This window comes from Ambystoma mexicanum, chromosome 4q (assembly GCF_040938575.1).
Source record: "Ambystoma mexicanum isolate Mex_15411 chromosome 4q, UKY_AmexF1_1, whole genome shotgun sequence".
NCBI classification, from domain to species: Eukaryota; Metazoa; Chordata; class Amphibia; order Caudata; family Ambystomatidae; genus Ambystoma; species Ambystoma mexicanum.
Genome location: NC_090928.1, coordinates 859382568 through 859406877, shown reverse-complemented (window position 1 = coordinate 859406877; position 24310 = coordinate 859382568). Strand labels below are relative to the sequence as shown.

Below are 24310 nucleotides of genomic sequence, written 5' to 3'. Positions count from 1 at the left end.
TATTTTGTTATCAATGGAGAGCCACTTGTGTTGGCGTCTAATGGAGGAGATATGGGTTCATTTATTTATACCCAGTGCTGCTCTTAAAGCATTATTTTGTAGTGTTCTTAGTCTTTGAATGATTGTTTTATTGGCTCCGGAGTATATATGCATTGCAGTAATCAATTCTGGAGAGTATAAGAGCTCTGGCCAACATTAAGCAACTGTCATTGGAGAGGAAGCGCTTACCGGCTCTTATCAACTTACAAGTATAGGCCATGGTAGAGGCTTAGGATTTTACCTGTTTATCAAGTGATAGGGTGGAATCAAGGTAGATTCCAAGGGTTTTTACTTCCTTGGAGACTTGGATGATATTCCCATCTCTGTTAAAGGAAGAGAATTCCAAGTCGTGTCCAAGTGAGTGTCAGTCGCTGCCTTCGCTTCTGCCTTCATCTCTCCCGCTCCCACTTCTGACTCTCCCTCTAACTCTGTCCTTGCTAACCTGCACCTTTCCATCTCTAACACCCTTGACATCCTTGCTCCTGTCATGAGAATATGCCTAAAACCTGACTCCAATAACAACAGCTGGTACGACTTTGATCTAGCATCTCTGAATTGCAAGTGCAGAGTTGCTTAATGGAAGCGGCAGACCTTGGGTTTACCCTGTGACAAACCCACATGCCACCTGCTCCAAAGGCAATATCAGTTCACTATCCGCTCCAAGAAGTGGGCCCATATACAAGCCATGGAGCCACTAACAACACGGCTGTACTTTTCAAAATCTGCAAGAAACTTGCCAATCCAGCTGCAGTCTCCACCTCTCTCCTTCCTTCCTAGGCCCTCTGCACCACATTGCCCTAATCTAAAACTCAGGACATCTTGTCCTCACTCTCCTCCACCCCCTCTCCACTCCTGCACCTGCACCCCTGCCTCCCTTGGCTCCTCCCTGCACCCCCCTCACTCTCCTTCCTCCTGCCCATTGCACGGAATGATGTCTCTAAAGTTGTCAGCTCTATGAAGGTCTCCTCCAACCAGGTTCTCCCCTTCTCTTTCAGAAGCATTAAGGACAACATCTCCTCTCTCACTCCTGCTCTTGCTGACTTCTGTAACGATCCTTTCGCCACTGGTTATTTCCCTCTATCCCTCAAGCACTCCCTTGTGCATCCTCTCTTAAAGAATCGGTCTGCTTACCCCTCATGCCCAGCTAACTATCCCCCTTTTACCACTACCCCCTTCCTGGATAAACTCTTGGAAGTTGGTTCTTCCCCAACTGACCGTTCACACTGATCTTGTTGGTTGCCTTCAGGACCATCAATCTGGATTGTGGGCATTCAGAGGCGCGGAAACTGCTCTCCTGCTCTCCTAAACATCGGTTAAACCATGCTCTCAAATCTCGACTTCAACTCTCCTGCTGTTCTCATTCTCTTTGATCTCTCCCCTGCATTTGACACAGTCAACCATTCTATCCTCATAAAATGACTTTGTGACACCCTCAGCTTCATCGACCGGGCACTGGATTGGCTGACCTCTTTCCTCACTAACCGCCCTTCCAGTTGTAACTGGGCCCTTTCTCCTCCACCACCTCACTCTCTACCTGTAGCATCCCCAGGGCTCTATCCTATTGTTATGGCTCTTCAGTATCTATCTTGCCCCTCTTGCTCACCTGATTTCCTCCTTCTCTCCTCATTTCCAGTGTTACGCCAATGACACACAGCTTTCCTTCAAACTTCCTTCTACTACCTCCTATTCCTCCTCTGTGATCCCTCACTGTCTGTCCGCCATTCAGACATGGTGTGCAGCTAACAATCTCTGTCTTAATGCCAGTAAGACCGAGATCCTTCTCATTGAGACACCGGCACCCTCTTTTCCTCCCACCTTCTTTGGGCCCTCTACCCCCACCATCCGTTGAGGCCAAAAAACCCAGGGTCATCTTCGACTCTGCTCTCCTTCATCCCTCACATCATGGATCTTACTAAGAAGTCCCACTTCCAACTCCACCTCCTCAGAGGCATCCTTCCTACCCTCACCTTCACCCAGAAGCTCAATGTCTTCAGTGCTCTCCAGGCTGGACTACTGCAACAGTCTCTTTCTCAATCTTCTTTCCTCCCTACGCCCTCTCCAGTTAATCCAGAACAGGGCTTCAAGACTTATCGTGGCCTCAGGCCCAGGGGCCATATCCTTCCAGCCCGGAAATCTCTCCACTGGCTCCTGGCGGCTGCAAGAATCAAATTCAAGACTGTCTGCATCATCAACAAGGCCTTCTGGGGCTTGGGACCACGCTATCTGCATCTCTCCCTCCCCAAATACACCCCTGATAGAGTCTTACACTACTCTAACTCCAACTCTTTGACTGTCAAACGCTTCTCCATGCAGAGAATGGGGGCAGGTCTCTCTCTTTGGAACAGCCTCCCTGCGCCTCTCATACCTGAGCCGGACCTTAAGATCCAGAAATTGTTTAAAACGCTGCTGTTCTCTACTTCTTTCCCTCATTCTCTTCCCTGCTAATAACCCCACTGCCGCTGTGAGTGATGGTCTGATCCTCAGGAGTCTCACAGGATTGCAGGCCCTTCTGCCAAGTCGATACCAGCACCCTCTCCCCCACCGCACTGCCCCTGATGACTCTGCTTGGCAGCGCTGCATCCCACCCTTGGGAGCCGCCTGCACTAGTACTTAACCTGAAGTCCTCCTCCTTGCTTCCCCTTAGCACTTCCCTCCCAAACCCTCCACCAACAGTTGTCCACTCCACTGATCCCCCTCCTTCCCTCCCAACTCTTGCACTTTCCTCAATGCACTTGTACATCTGAATGCCACAAGGCTTAGTAGGACCATGACCGTATTTTACTGATTTGTCATTGTTATTATTTCCCCTTTTCCTTTCCCATTTAGCCTTGTGGCGCTTTGAAATATAATTCTGTTGTAAAATGTACCTAACAATAAAATAAAATAAGAAAGATGTGCTCAATTAATAGCACCAGCGCAAATGTTAGGTCATCTGATCCCTGATGGAATTAGAAATGATGCAGAGGGTATGCCAGCTTTACACTGCAATTCTGTACCTTTTATACATTGGTTCTATTTTTCTGACAACAAAAAACAATGGTCTCCTTACCCTGGAAAGAAAGTGATGGCAGTATGAGAAACCACCTGTGAAATGTTCTGTTTGTTCACGTGGATATATTACCAGAACGTACTTATGTTGTTAGTGTTAAGATGAATTTCTGAACTCTGATCTGGTGGGTAGAGGTTCAGAAGGCCAGCCTAGTTTCTTGGAACAGAGTAATCTTCTGGATAAGCCAGACCAATCACGGTAGCATTGGCAGCGGTCAAGAATAGGGGCCTCATTACGGGTCTTTTGGTAACTGTGCCGGTAAAACCAGGAGGTTGCCGCCGGACCCGTAATGAATTACCAGTGCCTGACTTCCCGGTAACACCAGGGTATTCCGACCCCAGCAGCCGGGAAGTTAGGGCCCAGTAATTTTGTAAGTCTCCATTGGAGAATGGGGACTACGGAAGCACTGGCACCGTTAACAATGGTGCCGGGGCTTCCGTGAAACTCTGTGGGCAGGTGCTGTTCCACCCACCAGATCTGACCCTGGCGGGCGGCACCCACCCGCAGAGTCGTATTGTGCCGGTCTGGAAACAACAGTGCTGGTAGGCTTACCGGCACTATTGTTTCCGGACCGGCATACTCATAATGAGGCCCCTAGGTCTCAGGAGGGGTAAGGGTGATCGAAAGCCCACAATGAGCACACACAGCAGACGATACCACAAATTACTCTCAGACAGGTGTATACTAAAAAAAAAAAATATATATATATATATATATATATATATATATATATATATATATATATATATATATATATTAAAGGCCTTTTAAGTCGAACACAAAGTAATTATTCAGCAATATTAACAAAACCAACACAACACTAGTCTAGCAAACATATACACTTTAGCCAATGGCCAACAGGGATATTACTCAGTACAGTTCCACAACCTGTAAAGAAAGGGTTTATACAGTGTGAATATCTCCATGGCAGTCCTTCACAATTCACACCCTTGCTTAGAGGCAGTCCAGACCCTAAGATGAGTGAAGCCTTGAGCTCAAAAGTACTTTCGGTGCTGGCGCATGCGATCGTGGGGTTAAGTCAAAATGGGGTATCTTCAAGGGGCTGTATTGACTCAGGAAGGTGGGTGAGGCAGTGAAGAATAAGTTCAGCTATTCGAGGAGGGTCTCCCCAAGAGGGCAGAACAGGATCCAAGAGTTGGGAATAGCTCGGTAGCACAGGCTACCTCGATAAAGAAGAGGGGCCTCAGGCTCATTTGATGGATGCGCCAGGGGCCACTGGTAAGGGTTGAAAGTATTCACCGACCCTCGGCGCACTCCGGAACAAAGTTTGGCAGTCGAGTCCACTTCGGTCGCAGGTTCAAATCCTACAGTTGTGCAGCTCTGCGGCTTTCAGGGGTTGTGTTCCAGGAATTATCCCGTTGTGGGACAGTGGCGATTTCTCTGCTCATGATGAAGGGATCAGGCCAGTTCTGCTGCAGCGATTCTGGGGGTAAAGGGGGCCACAGCAGCAAGGCACCCACGTACTTCATCACCACAGTTGGGTGACATGGTGACCGTGTATGCTCTGGGTCAGGCATACTCTCCTAATTCCAGTCAGAGGAATGCTAGGTATACGAAACTCAGCGGGAGAGTGCGTTATACAGAGAGCTTACAGTCTCCAAAGGCTCAAGTCAAAACTCTTGACGCTTCCAGGCAAAGGTCCTGTAAAAGCTGGTCAGTTCACTGGGCGCTCCAGGAACACTTCCGAAGAGACTTGCTTACAGGTTAAGTTGGAGGTGCTGGGAATAGTTAGTCCCACTATTCCAATGGGTCGAAGCACACTTGCAGGCCTTCTAGGTTAGTTCAGAAATATGGGGTCCGACGGAACAACAGTGGGCTCAGGGTGCCAAACCTTCCAGTGGGTCACCAGTGGTTCCATAGATCTGCGTCGTTGATTCAGGATGCATGGCTCCTTTACTAAGTTTGGTGTGAACTCAGAAGATCGACTTGGAATGGGTGTAAGATGCCTTCTCTTATCCAAAATCTCCTTTGTGCCAAAACAAAGAGAAACCAATATGAGATCTGCTTGCATACAGCCATCCCAGACGTGGATCAATCATGGACCACGGTGGTCCCAGTCATCCCACCACACCAGACATCCAGGGACCCAGGATGTGTATTGGAACTAGATAGTTCCAGCCCCCATCCTGGAAGCACACACACAAGGCATACAGAAGCCCACGAAAGCTTTGGTTTGCGCGGGGGTCTGCATGACCAAATAAGGAACTTCTCAGGTATGCTTGACCTGGGGAAGGCAACGGGACAAGAAGGCCAAAGGACAGAACAAAGGACCTCGTGGCATGGCCATTTTAGACACTGGCCACTGTCCTGGGCCAACCATGGTAAAGGCAGTATGGACCATTGAAAAGAGTTGAAAACACATTAAAAAGAACAGCTGCCACCAGCTCTGTCCAGGGCACACTTGTACATTCAACGAAAATCCTTTGAGGGTGTCTAGGGCCTTAAAAATGAAAAAAGGGACCCCAGCGCACTGTACTGTAAGGTACTTTGTGCACTGATAACATTTTACTAAATAATAGCAACAAAGTGAAATACTAAGGGAAACAAAGTCTCCCAGTACTGACTGTCTTAAGGGCATGTCAGTTTCCCCATAACAAAATGAGCAGAAGCCCAGCGGAGTACAGCAGAAGGCTGGGCTCTACTGGAAAAAGTCAGGCTCGGATGGTCAGACAACAGCCAAAAGTTGGGGGGTTCACAACTGGAGGGAAAATTACCCATAAATGGAAATCTTTCCTGATGGTTAGCTTTAGTACATGGGAGAAAGTAGCAAAGGCAGGCCTAACCAATCTGCTAATAAACTATGTAGAAGGAACACACCATTCCTATGATATAAGATATAATCCCAATATAGTCACTGTCAAAAAGACATGGAAAAAAGTAAATCTGTCTATTCTGTATCTTTCATATTATGCTCTCTTTCTGACTCTCACATCTGTAGAGCTATTACCACAACTTTGCACTGGTGCAAGTGCAATGAGAAATAGGGAAAAACCTGGGCTGTATCCCGGCTGTAATACAGCCCGACTGTAATAGCCCTATCACCGACCGGCCCGGCGGTATTACCGCTGGATCACAGACTGGGTGTTAACAGTAAATCCCCATTCCCCATTGGGTCCATTGGATTCAATGGGGCATTTTCAGCGCTAATTATGCGGGCTAATGCAGCCGGCGGTAATACAGCCGAAAACAGGGGATTTTCACCTCCAGAGAAAGGCTGGAGGTAAAACAGCCCATTTAGCGCCCAACTCATGATAGGGCCAGCCCTTAAATGCAGCGGTAATACCGTTATCACTGCATTTAAGGGCTACAGCCCAACTCGTGATGAGGCCCTTAGTCCCTAGCCCTGGTGCATAATTGTCACAATTAATTGGGCGGTCACTCTCAACTCAGGGCGTTCCTTTCCTCACCAAGCCAGCTGGCGCACAACAAAGCACTTTACATATTCAACTTTAGTGAGGCCTCCAACCAATTTTGTACCCTTCAGCAAATACCCTCTTTACCACCAATGAGCTAGGCACCAGGCCGGTGTATAGTAAGAATGTATATTTATTTAAGGTTTGGCAAAGAATAATAGAACCATCATCAAAACAGTCACCAATGCCATGGCACTACACAATATCACCATTTCAAATTGCTTGCACCAATTGACTGAACTATATCGCTAATGGACTTTCAGATAGTACAACACACAGGTAAAATTTAGAGATGGGCAGTCATCACTTTAAGTCAGATTTCTTACAATGGAACCCATAGAACAATATACTTCACATAGTGATTGCTTAGTTTGTTATCAGGCTTTTTTCTCCCAGCAACCCCCACCCCAAGGTATCAGTTATATATCACCCCTTAATTTTAAGGCAAGGTACAGGGCACGGGAATACAGTAGGAACATCGTTTTGGCTTTTTATTAGAAAGGCAGGGTTAGGGAAATTAACTCTCTGGGAAAAGTCATGTTCAACACACAATAAAGTGCAATGCAAGGCTTTGGGGGTTCTGGTTCGAGAATAAATCAGAATAACTGAGACATTTTGTTTTGCACCACTCAAACAACGGAAATTTAATGGTTTGGGATTCTGGTTTAAGTATAAATGGGAATAAGTGGGGAATTTTGTTTTGCACCACTCGTGCAAGGCCAATACTATGCTTTATGATTCTTGTTTGAAATGAATGGGACCATTTGTTTTACAAACTCTACATTTAATTGAAAGGCAGAGTTTTAGGGTTACTTCTTTTTGGGATTAAAGACACCCCCTTCTGTACCGAAGTCAGGGGTTTCAGAAAAATAGTCACCTAAGCACTAGTTGTCTATGCCAACTCTAACACACTGGGCATGAGCTTTGTTAGTTTCAAACTCTAACAACATTCATCCCATGATTTTTCTATATGGGAATTAATTTATTTATCTTGTATTAAATATGCTAAGGTTCTACACAGTTTCTCCCCCCACCCCAACCCCGGCCCACAATTTAATTAAAAGGATTAAGGCAGGCAGTTCCCAACACAATTCAATTTAAATGGATAGGGCGATTTTCTATGGGGGAATTAATCTGTCTTATCTTTAATAAAATGTGCCAAGGATCTCCCCAGTTCTAACCAACTAGCTGCTATGCAAGATGGAGATTAAGGCTGGCAGATTCCCTACAGTTTTGTTGGCATTTGGATTAATCTACTTAAGTGGGAGGCCTTGGTTATGGGGCATCCAGGGAAACAGCAGGGCTCCTCTGACGAGAGCACATATCTGGTCAAAGGCTTTGGTCTAGGATAGTCCCCATCAACCAGTCATCCTCTGGCTCCTCAAATGGCAGGCCAAGCTAGCTTCTAGATTTCCCAGTCTCTGTCTCCCATGAAAGGTATAAGGCCTTTCCAGGTAACCAGCTTTTCTCCTGGCAAGGTTTACCCTGATGGTCTTGATAGCTCTCCTTGCCTCTCTGCTAGTTGTTCCTCGCAAGAGACCAGAAGTAGACTACCTCCAGGAATACAGTGGAAAAGTCAAGTCCAAAGTCCCTCACATTGAAACTGATCTCTTGTAGGGATAGTAACACTGCATTACTATCATAAGGTTCCCCTTCCATTAGGACCATCACCATTGTCCCATGTGTGTCTTTGTTTCTCGGGTGTTTACGTCATCCATGTCCTGATGCTTGTAGAATTACTGGTGTGTTACAAAACAATATAAAATAAATAAAATAAATAATTCCCACAATACGGATTCGCTAACTCTCTCCCCCCTGATATGCTCCCTGCCCGCTGATAGGACAAGGAGTTGGGAGGTGCAGAGGATGGAGGCTGAGGGAGGAGCAACTGTTTTATTTCCAAATTGTCCTCAGCCGAAAGAGTTGCAAATCTGAATCTTCAAGCTTCGAACCTTAAGTTCCCAATCCATCACCACACTAACTTTCCATTTTCTCAGAATTATGGGAAGGCCGGAGTCATAATTTTCTACATAACTCAACTTTTATACATCACACAGAATTCATATTTGCATGGAACCGACAGGCGTCTTATCTGGAATAAGCTCACTGGAACACAAGATTCTCTTTTAATTAAAGAAAAGGTGGCCCAATAGTAATCAGTGGCAAGGCATCACCTGGGAGTTCATGGTTTCATATGCAGTCCACACTTTTTTAAAAAAAGTTTCAGTTCTGTTCTGTGACCTGAAACGAACATCTGTTTATCAGTATGGCCTGCTTCCAGGGCATTTGGAGGTCCATTGGTAGCTCTGAAGGCCTCTTCTTGAGGTGAAGTCAGCCCTAAAAAGGTCACTTCTGTTGGCCCACAGTTAATGGGGGGGCCTGACCTTATAGGTCATTTCTGCTGGCCGGCTTATATGGATCCCCCACAATTCAGATCTAATTCTTAGTAATTCTTAGCATTTAAACTGAAAACCAGGCCTGCCTTTCCTGGTGAGACCAGCCCAAAGGTCTTGAGGTGAAAGTTTCAGTTCAGTAGGGAATACAAGCTACATACATAATTCTAGCAGAATAGTATTTTCAATTGAAAAGATGTGTTCAAAATGACATGTTTGTCTCGCATCTGGTCCTGCTGTTTATAACTACAATACAATCTTTCTTTACCTACTGTTTGAACAGATATAAGTTCACTTTTGGTATTATTCACACATAGGCCACAGTTACATAGAAATCAATGTTCATTTTTACACAAAAAGTAAATAGGTCTTTGCCTTTAAATTATTTTTTTATATGATGAAAAGAAGTCTTTTTTTCCCTTTTATTATGAACAAATGCAAGGTGCTTGGCTTCACTTTTTAAATGTAAGGCACAATTCCTCCTTTGTATTTTTCCAATGCACTGCATTTCAATGTATCCTTTCCGATAGGTACTGCTGCAGCTTTGAATCTGTCAAAATGTGCCTTTTCCCAGTTTACACAAAGTCAGCATCCGCAGCACCACCTGTCTTTTCGGAATACATTGGACACAGTTCGCACGATTATAGTACTGAGGCACACTCTCCTTCAGTTGAGTTCCTTTCCATTTGACATAGTTGAGGGAGGCCCATTTTTGTTCCTTCTGGAGGCCTTATGTCACAAGTTACGGTATGGAACTGGCCTGCATTTTCCAGTGGGTCTCAACATCAGCCAGATTCACTCTCACAATAGGGGCCTTGCATGGCCAATCAATCTCTGTCACTGTGGGAATATATTTTCATCCCACAAGTGCAAAGAAAGAATGTGTTTTTGCATTAGTTGATTATTTCCCCTAGTGATAATTTCACTTGCACCTTTGGAAAGTGTTTGTAACACGGGATTTTAAAGAAAACATTACTTCATGGGGTATGGTTATTTCCTTTTTCTTGTGTTCTGTCATGCTTCTGATTTTTAGTCACACAATAGCAGGATTGTTTTGCACTTTCAATATTTTGTGTCATTTTATTTACATAAAATATTTGCAATGGGTGAGAATTCACTTTTGCATCTAGGATTCTTTGATGAAATACCATCTCAGAGGATGAAATTGCTTTGGCTTTTTTTGATTTTTTAATTATTACATTTTGTGCGCAATTCTATTTCTGAAAGTGAGATCTGATGATCAGACCACGCTTTCATAATGCTGCAAGCCAAAAGGCATAACATCCCCAGCAGCTGCCCTGCTGTGGCCATGGAGAAAGCTTAAAAATCAGATATATATTCCTGATAACAGCCACTGAAGAAGGATACACTGGGGCATGATTGGGAGCACAGGCTACTCCAAAGTTATATGTGAAGACCAGAGGTTCCAAGGAAGAGGAAAACCCTTCTCTCCAACATTCCAAAGGCCTATTTGGGACGGCCTTCTGGCTTGACAAGGCCTACTGAAACTGATACATTGGTTTCCAGAATCCCGGTCAGTGGAGGTGACAGAAACCTGCAAGTGCTCACTACAAACCTTGTTGGAAAGGGCAGAGTAAAGGATGTACCTTGCCCCTGAAACCCTGTACTGGGTCTCCCAGCAGCCAGAGAACTGAGGAAGTGGCCCCTGTCTCTACCTATGTTTCTCCAAACGTCCTTGATGTTAGTTGGGAACCTTAGGCATCATACAACTTGCTGCAAGGAAAATGCCAGAGCCCTCTTCAGCCTCGACAATCATCCACCTCCCCATATCTGAGCTTTGTTTGATGCTGAAGCTCTGCCGCCTCTGCAGCCGAGACCTCCCATTTCATCTAATATCCCAGACTCAGCATTACCTGCCTGGTTGCCAGCCTCCTAGAGCACTGAGCCATTGCAACTGCAATACTGCTATAATTTGTGCCTGTTCGCCACAGAATCGCCACTTCTCCGGACCTTATGCCTTCAAACCTTCCAGCACAGCAAAACTGACACTGCCTGCCATTTACAGTGTCTTTAACCCACAAACCTTTGCCGCTGCTGAACAGCACTACAGCACTGCTTTACTGAAACCTGTGACCACTGTGCCCCTTATCAACACCGGCTTGTCTCAGAAAGTGCCCAGACTCAGGGTACAATGCAGCAAAAGCCTGACTTAATGCTGTTGATCCCCGTACTCAATAACTGAAGGTAATTGTCCTCCAGGTCTGTCTTAAATGGCCCCAGTGGCTTGTAAGTCCCCCTGATCGACCCTTTTTAGCGATATATCCATTAACTTTATCATATTGATGTTGAAATCTTTGAGCACCTCTGTCTACAAACCCAGCATGCCCCTTTATTTTAAAACCTGCTTTCTGTGTGTTTTCCCCTACAGAGGTGGTGCAGTAGTGTTGTTATTAGTTGTGTGCAGCATTGTTAGTTTAATTAAAGATTCTATTTTGATAGAACCTTGCTTGATCATTATTTTATGTTTTTTTCAAAGTACTATTGGTTTTTGGATTGCTTCTGTACCAGCTCACACCCCTCCTGGAGAGTATAGGACACCCTCTGCATGTGCCACCCTCAATGGCAAAAAAGGTGTACCTGTCAGTAGTTTGGGGATCAGAAGGCACGTTATCCACTGCTCATCCCTGTACGCCTAATGAGCAGTAATAATGTCCTCACAGCTACCCCCCACACTGCGCTTTGATTATGATTACCACTTTGGTGTGTAGTCTGAAGTTCATTTCTTAGCACTGTCATGAAGGGCCTTTCTCTTCATAGAGAAGTCAAATATCAGGTTGCAGTGCAACACATGAACTGCTCCAATGTTTAACCCTTTCACAGATTTCCTGTGTGTGTTTTTCTTAAATCTCTAGATGTATTTACTGATCCGACGTACAGAAACATTGATGATTCAACGCAACAATAAAACTCAATATATCAATGCATTGTGATTCAGTCTAAATGTATTGATTTACTTCACAGAAACAGTATGGGTTTCTGTGTCCATAAAGGGAATCATAAAGAGTTGTGTAGTGTTCATCACCTGACTGGTACAGTGTGAGTGGACTGTTCTTACAGGGCATTGAGAACATCCCTGTGTGCCACGTTGTGCTTGGATAACGGCGCAATGAGTGTGAGGTTTATTCCCCAGTGGTGGTGTGGTCTCAACCTACAGTCTAAGGTTGTTTGATATTCGGAGGTTCTGCAAAGAGACAAGGGTCTTTCCCTATTCTGCTGCATGTGCAAAGAGCATTGTGGAGACCAGGGCCCTGTACTCGCTGATCTACCAGAGCTCCCTGGTCGGCATATAGGTTCAATCTCTGCAGGTTTTTGAGTCCTTCGTGGTTCTAGAATGCATGGGACTGATGACTTTGAATAGAATCCCAAATTCAACTGGGAGCAAATGGGGTGCTTTTCATGATAGAATTACAGGTGTGTGCTTGTTCATGTCTAAGCTCAGTCTAGGAGCTTGAACTTGCAATGTGTCGATTATATTTCTGGGGAGGAATGTGAATTTGTGTTGTGAAAATGTAGATATGCAGGGCTCTCATCAGCTGCACTGCCTGGTTTGTAGGAGTGGTAAGAACCTTTGTATTTACTTGAGGTGTGGGGGAGGTTGGACAGAGGTAAAGTTTACATTGGGCGCAGGCTCAAATGTCGACATCCAAAAGGGGGAATCCTAACTCAGACTGCTAAATGTTGGCCAGTCCAAAGGTCGAAATGTATATACAAGCAAATATTGTCACAAAAAGGAATAGGGTAAGTACAAGGAGTAAGGGCCCTGCAAACAGAGAGGAAAACTGCTCACATTTTCCCAGGGTTTGGGGAAACACACCTGGGGTTGCCTTATAATCAGTGCCACTGAGTGCTCAAATCTATGTTTTGGAGCCATTAATAGATATGTAGTTATTCTTCATCAAGTAGTGAATATGCCCCAGTCCACATTCATAAACGTTTTACTTGCAAATGAGTTGCTTTTACAATGTGTTGACTTCCAAATGGGTATATACATGTGTCCCTTTTTTGGTTTTTAATGGCTTTGTTGATAGTGTGCTTATTGTACAAACAGAACCAGTGTACAGGATTATTTATGTTCATGAAGCAGAGTCAAGCGAGTGATAAATCGCTATCTACCCCTCTATTTATCTATCTCGTTCCCTCTCTCTTTCCCTAACCCTCTTTCCTTCTCTCCAAAGAGAGAGAGAGAGAGCGATAGAAAGAGAGATAGAAAGAGAGAGCGAGAGAGGGAAAGAGAGAGAGAGAAAGAGAGATAGAAAGAGAGAGAGAGATAGAACGAGAGAGAGAGATAGAGAGAGAGAGATAGAAAGAGATAGAGAGAAAGAGAGAGAGATAGAAAGAGAGAGAGAGAGAGGGAGAGAGAGAGAGAGAGAGAGAGATAGATAAAGAGAGAGAGAGAGAGAGAGAGAGAGAGAGAGAGAGAGAGAGAGAGAGAGAGAGCAAGAACAAGATAGACAAGCAGAGGGGTAGATAATGATCCATAAATCTCTTGATTCGGCTTCATGAACATACATCATTCTCTCTCTATCCCTCTTTATAGAGAGGGAGAAAGAGAAATCTGAAAATTATGTGTCTACAAATATATGTGTAGCCTCTGGTGTAGTTCAGTTTTGTTATTTTTGCAGAAATTGCAAACTGGTTGCTAGGACAATCTTAAAAGAGGGGTCTGTGCAAATCATCTCTGCTGGGATGGTCTGTATTCCCATATCTAATGTGTAAGCCACTCCAAACGTACTCATAAATCCATGCGGCTGGCAGAAATATGTATGGACTCCTTGGTAAATTAAACATTTTTAATGAACAGGAACGGTTCCTTTTTTTCATCGCCAAAATGGATACAGTACCGTAAGCGCTTTATGCTGAGAAGGAAAGCAATGCACGCTCATAATTAAACCACTCAATTCAGCCAACCAACCAGCACATTGCATTGCCCTGTAACAGGGTGAGCTCGAGTAAGTAGAGCTGGGCATAGGGATCATCAACAGTAACAACACTCTCAAGCAATCATGTGTGCGCGCGCGCGTGCGTGCGTGCGTGTGTGCGTGTGTGTGCGTGCGTGTATATATATATACATATATTTTTAAAAATGTATTGCATGGGGCAAGACAATTGTGCGTCCATTTGTATGATACACCACAACAAAACACCAATATAAGGACTGAAATGAGGGAAAGCAGAACTATTGGCTCATTTAATGGACACCAATGATGGTGGTGGTAGAGCAAGTGTGAGGGCACCAGCACGCAAGAAGCAAACATGAACTGCAACTTGATCAGATTGAAAGGGAAGTAAAAGGAAGCACAATCTAAGGCCAATCATACAAAGAAAACGTCAAATAAAAAATCCAACTCGTGCAGTAGCATACATAGCGGCAGGAAGGGGATAAAACAAGAGCATGGTCAGAAACATAGTACGAGTCGGGCAAACTAGACTGGGAAATAAAGAAATCACAAAGAAAGGAAACGTTAAATTGTGTCTAGACAATACAATATCAAATGTACCGACAGGAAATCAAAGAGAAGCAAAAGAGTGAACTCACTAAGAACAACATTGAAAACATTTCCTGGCGTGTGAGAAGCAGGGTGTTGGTGCCCGAGCTTTCTGTCATACCAAGGCCAACTTATATCTGCAGGAAGAACAGTTCAGCAGAGGTACAAAGAGAACAGGAACAGGGGCGGGGGAGCTGTAGCATAAGCTGGTCGCTACTCTTACTCTAAATAACAAATATGAATTGTGTTTTCTGAGTAAACAGACACAGATTGATGGCAGTAAGTCCAGTTCACTCTTGCCTGCTTGGGGCCCCTCTCTCTTTCTTGTGGATACTAGAGGACATCAATGCAGTGTAGCTTAATAGCTGGGCAAGGAGAAATTAGAAGCATGGGTAGAGGGTGGGAAGAAGGCGTGGCCATGTTGTTCACTAGATCAGTGGTGTCATCCAGCATGCTTGTGGAAATAAAGTGCTGCCATTAGCATACCATGCCGGTGTCCTCACTGTGGCTCAGGGAGACGCCGTAGTGTGCCTCTACTCACAGTCGGGGGGCTTCCTTGGTGGATTCTGTAAGCTGAGATGCACAGAGAAGGCCATCGGGTAGTAGACATGCCTATAGAAACACCACTGGGTCATGGAGACATGGATGGAAAGATGGATGCTTTCTCTTGAACAATATGAGACCAGAGGCATGCCCTGTACATTCAGCCATGGGAGCACTCTGGTTGCCTGTCACAACATTGAGGGGAAGAGACACAAGAGGAACACGATCCCAGCAAAAGTGACATTTTGTAAAGGAGGGCATTCTTTCTTCAATACAATATCTATTTAAAAGTCTTTGATTTTGCTGAAACAAATTTAGGCAGATATAACATAATGCCATCTATAGCTGCTGCAGCTCTTCAATTAAATAGGAATGTATGCAAATTACACTGGACAATCTTGCCCTCTCACCACCGATGCCCGGGTGGGTGCATGGGTTCAGCACATGTCCCTGCCATGGGGTCAGCCTGCACTTCACAAGTTCGAATCGCAGCAGGGATGACTCAATTTTTCAACCTTCCAAGATCGATCAATTGAGTTCCGTTAAATTGGGTAGCAATGGCAGGAATCTGACATGAACTGCTATATGAAGAATTATATTGTTACTATTTTGTAATTAACCTTGCATCTTTCTATAGAGATTCACTATTATTTCCAATGTCCTGCCTGTAAATCTTTATTTTTACACTTTTCCTAAATTGTCTCTATATTACAAACTTGATCATCCATCTCAATTTTCCCATTGCCTAAATAAACTCAGATTCCATATAGCAATTTATATTTGTTTTAAAGTGTTGGTCATCGGATTACATTAAATAATTTGCAGGACTGTGTGTGTACTGTATTATTCCACTCTCTAAACATATGTAATTTAGGGATCAAAAGAAGTACGGAAAAATATGTTGTGTGAGCGCCCCATTTTGGCTAGAGTTGCTGGTTGCTTTGGTAAATATCTTGTTGGTTCATATGTTCCTGGACCTGGGGTTTTCTGAAAAGACAAAAAGGTAACAAAAGTGTTCAAATACATGTTTACAGATCATGCAAGTCATTTCAGCTGTTAAATACATTAAACAAAGTCTGCTTTATGCAAATTCAGCACAACTCGTTTTTACTTCTATACAGAAGCTGCTTCCTCTTAGGGTTTCACCATTCTTCCTTTTCTAATAGGTATTTCTACTTTCATTGAACACAAATCCCCCTCAGAATAACTTAATTCATTCCCTGATCACCTGAAGAGTTACCTAAACAATTTACAAAACTTTCCAGTGTTATGTGAATTAAAAAAGGTACAATCGCCAGGATCATCCATACACCGGCATCGTCTATGCAACAGCATCATCTATGCACCAGCATCATCTATACACCAGCATCATCTATACACCAGCATCATATATGCACCACCATCATCTATGCACCAGCATCATCTATACACCAGCATCATCTATGCACCACCATCATCTATGCACCAGCATCATCTATACACCAGCATCATCTATACACCAGCATCATCTATGCACCACCATCATCTATGCACCAGCAACATCTATACACCACCATCATCTATGCACCACCTTCGTCTATGCACCAGCATCGTCTATGCACCAGCATCGTCTATGCAACAGCATCGTCTATGCACCAGCATCGTCTATGCACCACCATCATATATGCACCAGCATCATCTATACACCAGCATCATCTATGTACCACCATCTATGCACCAGCATCATCTATGCACCAGCATCATCTATACACCAGCATCATCTATGCACCAGCATCATCTATGCACCACCATCATCTCTGCACCAGCACCGTCTATGCACCAGCATCGTCTATGCAACAGCATCATCTATGCACAAGCATCGTCTATGCACCAGCATCATCTATGCACCAGGTTCATCTATGCAGCAGGATCATCTATACACCAGAATCATCTATGCACTAGCATCATCTATGCACCACCATCGTCTATGCACCAGCCTCATCTATGCACCAGGTTCATCTATGCAGCAGGATCATCTATACACCAGGATCATCTATGCACTAGCATCATCTATGCACCACCATCGTCTATGCACCAGCCTCATCTATGCACCAGGTTCATCTATGCAGCAGGATCATCTATACACCAGGATCATCTATGCACTAGCATCATCTATACACCACTACCACTCGTGCAACTCTCGTGAAGAATATCTCATAAGCCATTTACAATACATTTATTTAGATCCCTCAGGGTCTGGGACACATTCCCGCCACACTTTAAGGAAGGACTTGGCTTTTGCAGTGGCCATTCGTGGACCCGTGCAATCGAATAAATAACGTTTGCTCCATCGCTATACTCCCATAGACAACTAAATTATTAAAAAGGGATCCTTTGTGGAGTCTAGCTACATAACACACACAATCTAGCCTGGCTTTTGCCCCTACTGTCGTGGAGGACATCAATTGACTGACGGAGTACTGTGGTGTGAGGGCACAAATGCTACGAGATCTGTGAATTACCTCATCCACAATTGATATTTCCAAACTGCTTCCCCCTCATTCCATCTTCAGTGTAAAGGGCAGTGCCCTGAGCTGGTGCAACTACCATTTAACTGGCAGGAAGGGTAAAGACATGGCACGTGCATGTGGCAATTCTCACGGGTGGAACTTTGATCCCCAAGGAGACAAATCAATACCAGGTGAGTTCAGGAAAGATGAAAGGGGAGGGTGGGTCATTTGAACTGTGGCTGCATGCATTCACGTTGGGCTTGTAGAATATAATGTGTGCATTCAGCTAAACTTCCCCGCTCCTGTTAAATCCACGCAGCAGCTCCTAATCCAGGAAGCTCTGTGACTTTTTGCTAAACTTCCACTCACATACTGAGTACACATTACCTAACGCCTTTCTGGTGCCAATGGCGAGAGATTTGCCGCCTTCTCCAGTCACCTGACACATGTTATTCTTTGCCCTGGGGACTTTGCATTTATGGGCAAAGGCTTTGATGGTGCCTCTGGGCACACCACCCACTTAACACTTGATGATGCCTGAGATAGCTCTCAGTCTGATCGCTTGGCGCGGCAAAAGAGACACTTCAAAACCCAGTTCTGTCTCCAAATCCCAAAGGTTTGCACCTTTCACTACATGTCACATGTTGAGAAATTAGAGTAGATGGCATGCACATGGTATCTACTCAAAGAGGCCAGTGGGAGGTGGGGGCATATGTGCTGCATGGGTGGGGTTGAGGGCATGCAGGAGAGGAAAGATGTGAACATGAAATTCATCCCCATTAATCTGATGCGGCCAATGACACAACAGGAACATCTAACCCTCAGCCTCCTGTCCTAACAGAGAACCATGTTTCTCTAAACTACCACCCTGGAGAAATCCTTCAGCACCGGCACCCATCTTTCTACCTCAGACTACTCCTCACACCCAGCGGACACTCTTCTGAACGTATCCCACGCAATGACCAACACGGTAACCAACTCCCACAATTACAGTCGTGCAGGCTGGAGAGATCATCAGGCATAAAGCAATGTGTCCGCCCTGAGATCATGCAACACACACAACACAACTTTCTTAATGCATAGATGCTTACCCAAACAACAGCACAGTTACTCTGATCTGACTTTAACCATCATTTTAGCAACTTTGCTCACCACACTTTAGCCCACTAACCATCCCCCAACCCTCCCTTGCAGGACCCTAAGTGACAAGATGGCATGCAAATGGCACAAGGCAATCTCAATTACATAATTAGAACAGCACAACTACATTTCAATCTTTATTTGCACACTTGTCAGAGAAAATTCATACCTTTTTGCTAACATTTTAAAACTATGTTAGCATTACCCAAGTTCTTCTAAGACTTGGTGGCAAGAACTCTACCACTCCTGACCCAGCATCTGCCTGCCATAGGTGTGGAAACAGCTAGATGTGCTAAACCCTGGTGAACCCAAGTTACTCTGAGGCATTTCTGCTTGGCCCTCATTCCAGCCTTTAAACTGACACCTACTGGCTGCCAATTGATTTTGGAAATCCCAGCCTCTGCACGTTTCTCTCTCTAATCTCTAAAGACCTGATGGTTGCAACCAGATCCATGACTTCTTGCCCTTCATTCACACAGCAGCCTTGGCCTCTGCATTGGGGGCCTCAAGTCTAGAGATCTCACCCTATGCAGGCACAAGGCTTCAACTTGGGAGGGTTTCCAAGTCTGGTCCTCATGAGCCAACGCCACACCACTTTTTTAGGATATCCACACAAAATACATTTGGAAAAAGTGAATCTTAATTGGAGTTGTGAAGATGGTTAGAGACTATCCTGTTAACCTTGTGTGGTAGTGTATCTTGAGGACTGGTTCTAGTACAACTGTTATGAAACGGCCAGGCGTGGATATTATTATATCATCCCGTGCCAATCCATATCAATGATATACTTTCCATACACTGGCTAGCGGTGCACAGTAGAATTTTCCCCGAGCACTATCCACTGCTCATCTTGCCTTCTGTAGAGAAGCCCCTAGTTTCTATCTTAAAAATATATCCTGCTGACGGTTCCCTCTTTGAGGATGACCCCTTCAGAGCCTACTCCGTGAAACTCTCGGCTTCATTGCAGAAAGACTTAGCTAGTGCAGTAGCTAAGAGACCTGGCTCGTCACTATTCAGCATATTACCTTATCTTCCTGCAGCCTAAAGTCAGTCAATTCATCTCTTCCGCATCACAGGGGTACATAAATAGCAAATTAATGCTATACCAAACCAATGAACATTACATGAATCCAGGTATAAGTGTAATATGCCATATTTTCACTGTGTCACTATAATGTTATCCAGGCGCAGTCCTCCCTCTTTATGTGGCAACAATGGAATTGTTGATGCATCTTTGGTTGATTCCGGAGATGAATCAGCATGGGGCCTATACACTGAGCAAATGGATGACAAAAGGAGGAACTATAGATGAGGTGGATATCATACAATACTACCGAATCTAATATGGCGAACGTTTGTTTACTGCGTAAAATGCAGTGATGCAAATGTCGAAGATCAAAGACAGCGCAAGGCGGTTGCGGGTGTGTCCCCTGCCTCCTTGATTGGCATCTAAACATTGTGAACGGGTTCAGAGGAGATGCGTGGGTGTCAAAAAGGGAATGAATGAAGTTATGGGGAAAAAAGGACTCTCGTGGGAGTGGAAACACACGCCGGAAGGGACGAGGAGACGTGAGTGGCGCCAGCGAAGGAAGCGCGCAAAGAAGTAGCGAGGTAAAGTATGGAGGGGGAAGGGAGTTGGCAGATAACTCGGCGATCACAAGCTTGATGCATCAGTGGGGTCAAATAGAAAATGTACAAAATCGCAGAAGCACTAACAAGGAATTATGTGATCACTGCGTGCCGCCATAAGGGAATTCGGAATTTTCGGATTCAGCACTATCTGCAGAATAGTGATCACATAGATCCGATGACGTTCTGGTCAATTCCAGAGCATATACACCTCCTATATATGCTTGGCATCCCTACATTCAGTGAACCACGGGGAACACATTTCTGGCCCCTAACTGCTACATTTCTACTACTGCAGTTGATATCTACTGGTCCCGTTTAAATCAACCTCGGAGTTTCTTTTTCTATATATGTGTTTGTTTTAAACATGTAATCCCACGGCCGACTCACTTTGCCTGGTTGGGCGTCTATGGCACCAGTTTATTGAGGCACGACTTCCTCAGATTTATGTGTGGTACTCTGGCACTTCATTAGGCCAGACATTGCCCAATGAAGGACTGTGTTGGGTCTCAAGTGGTCAATAGGCAGACACATATGGCCAATGCATTTAAAATGTTTTCACCACATTACATTTGATGATTATTTGAATTTGTGATTCACTTTGTTCATATGTACATTTAAAAAATACCATTGATTCCAGCCATTACTGGAATCAATTGTTTCCTGTTTCAATCTTTTGGGAGTTCGGGGCACTACATGTTTAGCACGGTGTCTTGGAGAGGTACGAAATAAAACTGAATCTCTCTCCTCACATATTGCTTGGAGTGGGCAGAAATGCCAAAACTGTTTTGGCCATGTTCCTCATGGCTCTGTGGTTCATATTCGCCACTAACGGAAATGCAGCTGAAATCAGTTGTGGGAGTTTGTTGATAAATCACATGCTGTAAAAGCGTGTGTGCCCATTGCTACAGTTAGAAGAACCAGAAGAATAAATAGGTGGGCATACCGTCCTGACCCGCCAGTTCCTGCGCAGGGGAGGCAGAAGAAAAATGAGTTTTATGGAACTTTCAGGCAGCTAGGCCTCCTAACTAGTCTTTCAGAGAAATGTGGGTTAATAACCTACTGATAAATCCCCCAGTGTATGTAGAATCTTAAAAATGAAGGGTTCTGAGAGATGTTTTCTGTGGTTCTGGGATCTTTCACAAAAAGAAACTTGCATCACAACCAGATGCTGGCAAAACTAATTTGCTAATTTAGATATAAAAATAGCACATGTGCTTTCCACAACCTCTATGAAAACCTACCTAAATCTGGTATTCTCAAACGAAGGCATGCCGGACAAAATGGCCTTTAAATTAGCATTATGGTATTCATGTTTGGCCGACTGGGAAAAGTAACACAACCTTGAGACATGTTGTTCTAGGTGACCGAATGAATAGACCTGGTTGTGACAAGACAAACTGTTTTGTCCGGGTATTCCACAATAAAAAAGTAATCCTGTTTGAACAATGGCATGGCAAGCGCCCTGATACTGAATGATTTCAGAGGTGTTGAGACCATTTATGCTTTGGATACACTAAACGTAGTATAGAAGGAATTTATTCAAACCATGAATCCCTTAGCCTTGTGAGGTGTGTAAATTAACATCCAGGTTGCCCTCCGTGTCACGGTGAGACATCTCAGTGAAAGGCAACAAAACTGACCCTGGAAAAGTTCTTCAAAGTGCCCTCATGTTACACTGCGTGAGCAAGAGTACTAAGCAATCTCAACTCCCTCTTAGGGGGGCTAAGGGGCTCTCAACACATCGACATTTTGAAAAATGGGTCAACATAAGGCATTTAAAAATGTTTTTGTCCCAATCTAGTGATTAACGAGTAGTTCCATATAATGTGAAAAATGGTTTTAAGATTTGTTATGAAGAAAAACATACTGAAAGAACAAATCCTTTGCTTCAAAGGGATGTGGGGAATAGGGAGTGCTGGAAAGAAGATGGGGCGACTGGGAGAGATGGTAATAGAAGCAGAAAACCAGACTGAAGAGAACAGAGGCCAATGGAGCAGAGGCCCATTGGGAAATCTCCTGAGTTTCCTGTAGAAGAGTCCACTACTGGGTGCGCATTGCAATCAACATAGAAACAAGCAGGCACTGTTCTCATAACCAAATGGTCTTTCCTTCAGTCATTCTCATGAACAGACACAGAACAAGCATCTGTCTCAAAACATCTCAGCCAAATTGAGCAACAGAGGAACTCAAAAACCAATAACAGAAGGAAAACCATGTGATCCTGCCAGGGTCTGACTAACCTTCTGCTAACACTTAGCAAGAGCCAGTCTGTTGAAAAAGGGTCTGCTCAAAACTCTCCCTTTGATAAGCAAATATTCCAAATAGATATAGCAGATTAAAAATGCCATTAGGTCATCGTGCCTATGCTACCACTTGTGAATGAGCTGCATGAGAAAATACCAGGCGGCCCAATAAGGGAATTAATTAAAAGCCACTGGGATGGCAAAGGGGCAAGTCGGTCATGCTTAATCCTCTGCGCCTGCCTGGCATAATCCATGAGGACTAACAGTGGGTATTACGTGAAACCTCAGACGAAAGAATGCTGCTGGTGTTGGCATTCCCTTTCCCCGTGTAGTGGAGGAGATGCAGGAGTATGACTGGAGGGGATATGGAGTGTATGCAGGTACTGAGAGAGAGCCCCTGGAAACAAACATTAAAAAAATAAAATGGATGCATTTTTACTGGTGGCATTCCATTTCTGGAAAATCCACATACAATAATAGCTTTGGGGTCTTCATGCCTTATAATTGATCACTCCTGCTGTGCAATACATTCCCCACAGAGCCGTTTAAATCGAGGTTGGTGGATGTGTTAACCAACTGCCTTCTCAAGAACTGCCTTAATCTGGTCAAATCATGTGGTGCCGTGATCAACTGAGTCGCCACATGAAGTGCATTTCGGTGTAAATTGCTGATTAAAGAGTTCAGTGTCAGCTTCTTGCTGGTTGACAACCTCTTACGCTCCCTTCAGTTACATGGGGCTTCACATCACGGTTGGAGGATATGAGCGATAGAATGGACCCATGAGGTTATAGGTAGAGGTTTGGAGAGTGAGCCTCCCATTATGACAAATTTGTTCATGAGTCGGGAATAATGAGAACATTCTTCGAAATCTCACTCTAATTCACAGGTGGTTTAAGAAGATCCCATGGTCAGATTTTCAAATCATTTGATTATATGTGTTTTGGACAGTATGGAATTTGTCAAGGAAACGGCTATAGTTTATGCCCCCTTAAACATGACAAAGGGCTAGGTAGAGTACCCCCCTGAGTCTCTAGCAAGCTGACTGGCCTGGCAGTTTTTATCACAACTTTTCTCACCTTTTCTGATCAGTTCAAGCGTGGGAGACGGGAGCCGGAAACGCTGATGCGTTTCATGATTGTATGTTTATATTATGAGGCGGTATAAATGAATGATTTGGTTCCGGAATTAAGGAAAGGTGGCATCAATTCTTGAAAGTTGGCCTTTTATTGATCATTTCCTAAACTTTGATAGTGAATTCTTGGGAGGGATGTGTAGATAGGGTCATGTACATGCATACAGTGTTCTATGAGGCTCATTGGTTCATCAGCATAGATTGTTTATTTTAAAGCGAGATCATATAAATGCCAGCAGTGCACCTGGTCCGGTAGTTGCACTATTGATTCATGGTGATAATGGAAAAATTGGGCATTATGATATAATTTCATCAGCTCACATATATCACAGTGGCTTTGCGTACACTCGGCTGGCCGAGAGACCACATGCTATGGAATTCTGCACTTTAGGTCAATTCTTTAAAAGTACTTTCCACCAGTAAGATATTTAAGCAGGTGAAGCCTAATAATTATTGCACATCAACATTTTCTGTATAAAGATATTCGGAAAAAGCGCTATACAAACAACAGATTTATATTATGTTTGTAGTTGTAAATTGTACCGATAGACTATCCTTAGATTGAGCAGAAGTATAGAACATGTGTGGTTTCATCATTGCGGCAGTGTTACACAATTTATTTGTTTCATATTTTGTATTTTGTATTTTATGCATAATTGTACATTATTGGCACCGTACATACCTTGTTACTTCACGCTTTAGGTTGATT

At 44.1% G+C, this 24310-nt stretch overlaps 1 protein-coding gene across 1 annotated transcript in view; it reads right to left on the bottom strand.

Moving 5' to 3' along the window:
- Nucleotides 1-14110: 14110 nt before the first annotated feature.
- Nucleotides 14111-24310, bottom strand: part of STPG4 (sperm-tail PG-rich repeat containing 4) — a 384338-nt gene continuing 374138 nt past the window's right edge. Inside the window, exon 7 of the mRNA XM_069608424.1 lies at nt 14111-15952. Coding sequence (XP_069464525.1) covers nt 15836-15952 — 117 coding nt within the window. The 3' untranslated portion in view covers nt 14111-15835. The remainder of the gene's footprint in view (nt 15953-24310) is intronic.